This window comes from Motacilla alba, chromosome 1 (assembly GCF_015832195.1).
Source record: "Motacilla alba alba isolate MOTALB_02 chromosome 1, Motacilla_alba_V1.0_pri, whole genome shotgun sequence".
NCBI classification, from domain to species: domain Eukaryota; kingdom Metazoa; phylum Chordata; class Aves; order Passeriformes; family Motacillidae; genus Motacilla; species Motacilla alba.
This window is the reverse complement of record NC_052016.1, coordinates 30,261,095-30,268,297: the sequence shown is the minus strand read 5'-3', so window position 1 is coordinate 30,268,297 and position 7,203 is coordinate 30,261,095. Positions and strand designations below refer to the sequence as shown.

The following is a 7,203-nucleotide window of genomic DNA, read 5'->3' as shown; positions in this document are numbered from 1 at the left end:
AGTATTTGTAAGGTATATGAAATAAACACAGGGGCTTTCTACTTCAACAGAGTAGATGCACAGAGATGCACAGAGGATCACTGAGCACTGAAATTCAGGAGCACTGTGACACCGTTCTCCAGCAACACTCTTCAATAATTCAGCATGGAGACACAAATGCTAAGGGCCTGCTGCTGAACTGGGCAGTGCTGGCAGAGCTGTCCTGAAGTCGGTCTAACAGATGATTCAATGGCACAATGACTCAAAGATGCACCATCCCAAAACTGTAATTACAGCATGACACTTCTCTCCTAACCAAGACAACTGTGATCCCCTCAGACAAAAATTCAATATAGAAGTGTCACAGTTCCCAAGAGCTTATCTTGATTCTGGGCCCAGTTCATTTCTCCTGGCCAAAGAAAGCCTCAGGAGACTGCATGAGAACTCCAACAGGCTTCCGCTAAACTCCTACAAGCTGAGAACATCTCAAGACTTCAACAGGACACCACACGGCATTAGCATGTCAGAGAGATTTGCTCTGTCAAGGAGAGGAGAAGCACTGACAACTGATTTTAATCTGGTTTTGTAGCACGGCTTCTGCTGCCCCTGCCATGGGGCCAACAGGGCAAAGAGTAACACCCCCAGGCACCCATCTATCTGGATCTGCAGACCGTGCACGAGCAGACCAGGACAGACCACGTGTTCTGTCATTCTGTAGGAGCAGTGCACTTTGAAACCCCACAGGTACAGACTAGGAAGGCTTCAGAGTTCCCGTTCCAAAGGGAAGCAGATATCATTGCACTGCTCTAAAGCATTGGTATATTGGGAATACAAGACTCTCTTAGGAGCCCAAAGAACCCTTGCTCAAGGTGGCAGGATCATGATTTCCCAAATCCAAACTCTTTTTCTAGCTTTATAGTTTGTTCTTTCTCTAAGCACTACGCAATAGGCTCTATTTATTTATTCATTGCTTCAGTCAGTAACTTAGCTGATTCCCTTAACACAGGAATCCATGATCAATAAAATCCCACAACTCTACAGAAAACCTCATTCCTGCCTTTTTTTTTTTTTTTGTGACTGCACATGGGTAGATAATTATGGCCTCTGTCCTTTCCAGATCCATTATCTGTTGCCATTTTCACAAAATAAAGCCTAAATATTTCATTTTCTTCTGACCCAGATGAAGTTCGGATAGAGACGCATGGTGTCCCCTTTTCACTTGAGCAACACACAAATGCGTGGTGTTTAATATAAAAATGTTCTCATCACTAACTAATAATCCACAAAATCCAATTTGCAAAGTGATTTCATACCCTGTAAATCAACCCCCAATATTCATGTAAAAATGGTCCGGAATCTGGCAAAACTTTGAGGAAGATGTGTCCAAGTCAGCCACCATCTTTTCCAGAAGAAGGGAGACCAAGGTTGACTTTGTTCATCTAATGGAATGATTCAAAATCCCTTTGATTAAGTATCAGTTTTTATCCTGCATCTCATAGCTGACAAGTACCAAAAAGTTGGAATATCTCATTTCAAGCAGTGATTTCAGCCAGTGTCCAGCAAAACATGAGGCTGCTACAATGCTTAGGCACAAACTTAAATTAGATTTCTCAGTAGTGCTCTTGAGGTCAGTACAGTTATGCCTGTGTGGCATCAGGCATGCCTTTTAGGAGCTGAGGGTGAAACTTTGGCTTAGTTTCATAGCACCTTCCTTAGTGGTGCAAGTGGGTTTAGCAGGCATTCAGTTACAATTTTCTACTTGTCATTGGTGTTCCCTGGTTTGCACAGTATACTCAAGATGAAAGAACAAAACCAAAAGGAGCAAAGAATGCGTGTGTGTACAGAGCTAAACCACACAGCACGTGCTCTACCTGCAAGACCTGCAGACTCTTCCTGAACTTACCGTCCCTCAAAGCCTAAGACTCAGGTATGTGAGCGCAGTTCAAGGTTCAAACTTAATTTGACTGAGGAGTCTTAGGAAATTGACTTCCACATACTACATTACCAATGCAAAGGAATTTACATTGGTGTTATGAAGAATTTGGAAAACTAAGAGAAACCAGCTTAGGAGAGGCATGGGGGTAAGAGCAGGGGAAATTTCATTGCTGCTGATGCTGTGCAACCACAGCCAGCAAGTCCCTGATTCAAAGTAAACATTACTTAACAACAATTTAGATACCTGCGTGTTATCAACACTATTCTCGTGCTAAATCCAAAACTCAAAATGGTACCACCTTCTAAGAAAATTTCCTCTATTTCCACCAAAACAATGACAATAATCATGATTTCTCCAGTCCTTGCACTGACAGCTGTTCTACACCACTGTAACAAGCACAGGCATCAGGTAGCTTGGTGTTTACCTATTCACACCATGCCCAGCTGGATTCTTCTACAGAGCTGCAGAGGGCACAAAAGATTTCTGGCTCTGAAAGATGATGCCAGCTGAGGTGCTGCTTTGTGTGTGGTCTGGAAGTCCAAAACTGGCGTGACAAATATTTGCAGGCTCAAAACACATGGTTTGTAGCAATGCTGTCCAGTAATTCAGACCACATTCAATAGAAAGGACACTTAAATCTGGGTGATAGAGTTGGCAGACTGTGCAAAAAAAGACACTTTTGATAGAGGTATAATTGTAACAAGCTGACAGACACAGGTCTGGTTATCAGCACCATGCTTACATGAAAGGGCAATTAATTTTTTGTCTTTTCTACAGATTGTACCTCTCTCATTGCCTAGTTATTTTCTTGGGCCTCATTCTTTGCACTAGAAAGTTCACGCCACAAAAAAAAAAATCCAAACCAAAGCAAAGAAACCATGACACAACCATTTACAAACTCTTATTCCTCTTTGAAACCATCACATTTTAGTTATGCCTGACTGGCAGGAAGCATACTGGATCTGGATCTGTACGCAAAGATGTGTTCAATCTTGCTTCTTCCAGTACAGTGATATCAGCTTTGGCCATATCAAATCACAAAGCAAAAACAAGTGTCCTGACAACATCCACTGCTCATAGGAAATAGCAGCAATACACTTCCACAGCTACATGCTAATGTGACAAACCATCCACAGCTGCTTAGGAGAGAGCTAAGGTGTTCCTGTTTCCATCGTCCTTTAGCTCACAGTTCCCCTTTCCAGTGGTTCTTTGGCCAGCAAGGTAATTCTCAATGTCCCACTGTGTCTCTCCAGTGCACCTTAGCTAAAGGTCTCAAAACTGAAGCGTGAAATGACAGGAACATTTATTACACGTTTCCACTACTCCGCAAGAGCTCTCACTTTTTGCAGCTTGAAATAACCCCAAGTCACAGCACAGAAGCAAGTGCAACCACAGTGGGTTTGAGCAGGAAAAGCCTTCTCAGGAGGGCTAGTGAAGGACTGGTGGGGGACAGGAGGTGGTTCTGTCACCAGAAAAAGTACTGCCAACTCAATTTTTCCACTTAAAGTCAGCCCCTCCATGACACCATAAAAAGGAACACAGGAACAGACCACAGAATGACAATATATAAACCCTATGAAAGGGGACTGACAGTAGACAATTTCTACTCTGCCTTGAAACAGAAGCCACAGCGATGAAGCTCCACACTGCAGCAATCCTGCTCCTCTTCTGGCTTGGTGTCTTCACTGTGCACATGGTCAAAGGTAAGTTTGCAACTCAAGAGGAGGACAAGAATTGCTCCACACCGCATCTGTGGTCTCATAAGCAAAATTTATTGTTGCAGACAGCTGTTTTATATGATAAAACACACAAGACATCCAGATGAAATCTGCAAGAAAGGCAGCTTATGAGCAATTTCATCTGATGTCCTGCCAGATGGTGGTTGGTTTCTGCATTAATGCAAGGAGAGATTCTGTGCCTAGGGCCCTTATAAGGTTTCTGTGCAATGGTTTCCCACTTAAAATCAATAAATCTTGAAGATTTGTTGATTGACAAACAAAAAAATCTTGAAGGCACAGTGTCTTTTAGTCTTACTGATTCCATATACCTGTGTGTACTATAGGTTAATAACATTTCATGAAAAATATTACTTGGATAAGACATAAATTTTCCTTTTCCCAGGTAGATTACTTTTATATGAATTGTAGTGTATTAACTGTTATATGTCTTCCTCTAATTATACAGTCTTAATCTTTCTAATATCTACATTTTAAGAAGTTCTTCATTGTTTATAAGTTCCACATTGTTTATTCACTTGTTTCTAGATAAACTTTTTTGTACAGGCAGGAAAAATAAGAACAATACCTAAAAAGGGGAGTAATAGATTTATACAATATCTTCTCTTTCCACTGAATCATACAACTGAGCATCTTCTTTCAAAGCAGTTATCAACACTGAGATGAGCTATGTTTATTAGCCATGCTTTACATAAGTTTCTCTGCAGTGCTGGTTAGCTCAGTGACTTTTGGATTAGGCTCCATGGATCATGGAGAAACACGAACATAGATCCATTACAAGCATCATCTCATCACAAGTAGATTTCACATAAACCACTGATACGCAAGCTACATGCAAATCCACAAATATGCACTCAGAAACACAGAGAAAAGGTATCCTCACAAACCCACACCAAATCCAAACTGAGACCTGCTAAGCATTCACAGGACTGTGAAGCTACACAGCCTTCAGGCTGACCCACTACCTCTCCAGCTACATCCCTTTCTGTTAACAATTTTTGTTAATAATACTATTGAATGTGAGAGAAGTAGCCTTGCTTTCCTTTTCTTCACTTGGAAAATAAGAGGAATTACTAATCCATATTCAAAAGATATGTGTAAATCCACCCAATAAAGTGCCAGTTCTAAATGTTACTTCCATATGGGTACATACTTGCAGATGATGCAGACTTAATTATGAATGATGTCAACTTCTTTTACTATAACGGAAGCAGTGACTCCATAGGGATAGACAATACTTTAGAGATGGTAGGAGGCATCACAAAAAATAGCTTAGTCTCTCTGGTATAACTGATATAGTGGCTGTACATCATGAGACTCTCATGGTCTAACCACAACTGGAAATCTTCTGGAATTCATAGTTTATTAAGCAATTATGGCTAAGTATCAATAAAAGTATTTACTCCCTTTGTAATTTATCTATTTCTCCCTTCTAGGGAGCGTTAGCAGTCAGCCCATGCGCAAATTCAGGTGTGTAACTCTGTCTACAAAGCAGTTGAACATCCGAAATCTTGTGAGCTATGAAAAGCAACAAGTACCAACAGATGCCATCATGTAAGTATCTCATGCACCCTTCAGACTTCCTTATGCAAACACAAAACCATCAAATAGGGAAGGGGCAGCAGAAGACAATTCTGCTGGCCCAACTCACTAAATCTGGCTAGTCCAGGTCACCCTTCCAGTTCTTCCATGCCACACGGCACCTGAGGGAGTGAGGGGAGAGGAGCAGGCCTCAGAGAGCTGAGAGATATGTTCTGCTCATAAACAATGGCAGGAAGCTCACTGACCAGCTCACATCTTTGTGCCCAGTGAGTGGGGAATAATCTCAACAAGGGCAGAGCAGTCAGAGGCTCCATGCATGAACTAAGTCAAGGGGAAAAATAATGTAAAAGAGTATGGGGTAACTCTGAGTCTTGCCAGGAGCTGTGTTTGGTCCTCTGAGCTCAAATGCATGCATTTTTATCACATCTGGGATCTGCTCCTGGGAGATAAATGTTCATCAAGATTTAGCATAAAGTCCCAGAAGAGAAGGTATGCTCATTTATCTAAAATCAGTCTATATGTACATGACCACGTATGCTACATATGTACCTATGCCATGAACGGGGAACTGACATCACTAACTGGTGTTATTCTTGCTAACATTTACAAACTCCAGCATTTCATATTGTTTTACCACATTTTTCCTCACGTTGTGCATCAAAACCTAGAACAGACTTGGGTTTAGAGACTGGAATTTAATGCCCAGCTGGTTTGCTGTCCTTTTTTGATAGGTTCATCAATGCGGGAGGTATCAGGATCTGTGTAAGTGCTAATCAGAAGTGGGTTCAAGCTGCTATAAAGAGAATAGATGAAAGCCGTGCTGCCAAACGCAAATAATCCAAGCTTCTAAGGCCAACCAGCTGGAATCAACATCAGTGCTGCAAGAAACAAGGAAACCTTACTAGCTGCTTTTATTTCCTATTTATTAAGTAGCAATAAAATCTTGAAACAAACACAGACTCTCCAGAATCTATTCATCACTGGTTGAATGCCTGCAGACCTCTTCATTTTATGGTTGAACTCTATTATTCTGTTTATTTTCTGAATTTCTTGCCAATATATATGTACAGCTGAATGGCAATATCATCTCATCCTTGCTGTCCTGACCAGGATGGCATTTAACGGTAAATGACTGATAGTTTAACACAGTGTAGTGAGGATGACCGCCCACAGAGCTGGGAGAGTGCAGACCTCCATGCTGATGGTGACCAGATCATTCTGCATTGGGTGCTACTTTTAAGAAGGTGCTGTCTAAGTTAGTCAGTCACACCTATATAACCTACACAAACTGAGTCCATGCTTCTGGCTATCACCTGATCAGTGCCATATTCAGAAGATGATCATTGAGTCTTCTATTTTTACACACAGTATTGCACTATAAGCTCAGTTCACAAAGGGGTGTGAATATTCTCACCAAGGGATGATATGGAGTAATTCAGGGTAACTCAGTGAATGTAACCCTGCTCGGTCTTGCCCTGGGGAAGCCTTATCCTACCAATGCCAGCTGTGAAGTTACTTCAGTTTTGCCCTCATGTGAAACAAATGTGAAACAATTGGTTTGCTTTTCCCATTCCTTTTTTCTGAATAAGAACAAACCATGGCTGGAATCTGTATTTCACAAACTCATAGGAACTCCCTGTCCTAGAGAACTATGTATATTGAAATATCTTAAAACTGGTACATACTACTAACAGAAGACTTTAAATTTTAATAAACTTACTATAAATCTGAATCAAATGGCAAGTTTGCTTGCAGGATTATAATGCAGATGGATACTGCTGAAACAGGTCCCAAGATGACACCACAAATCTGGGAACTCATGGGCTGGTTGGGCTAGAGCTGACACTATTGCTAACTCATTACTCAGATGGCTTTGGAATGATCTGATTCCAAGCTTTCTACATCATATTTCAGCTCACATTTCAGTCCATACCTCTTCAAAAGTTCACATACTTCAGAAACAAAGTTCATACCATCCTTGGGTGGTCCCCACTTTATTAGAAGCAGAAA

The 7,203-nt window shown here is 41.2% G+C and overlaps 1 protein-coding gene across 1 annotated transcript; it reads left to right on the top strand.

Moving 5' to 3' along the window:
• Positions 1 to 3,382: 3,382 nt before the first annotated feature.
• Positions 3,383 to 6,146, top strand: LOC119706023 (lymphotactin-like). The gene is made up of 3 exons (XM_038149092.1): positions 3,383 to 3,618; positions 5,088 to 5,205; positions 5,925 to 6,146. Exons 1-3 carry the CDS (start codon positions 3,549 to 3,551, stop codon positions 6,028 to 6,030), a joined length of 294 nt encoding a protein of 97 aa, XP_038005020.1. The 5' UTR covers positions 3,383 to 3,548; the 3' UTR covers positions 6,031 to 6,146.
• Positions 6,147 to 7,203: the final 1,057 nt, after the last annotated feature.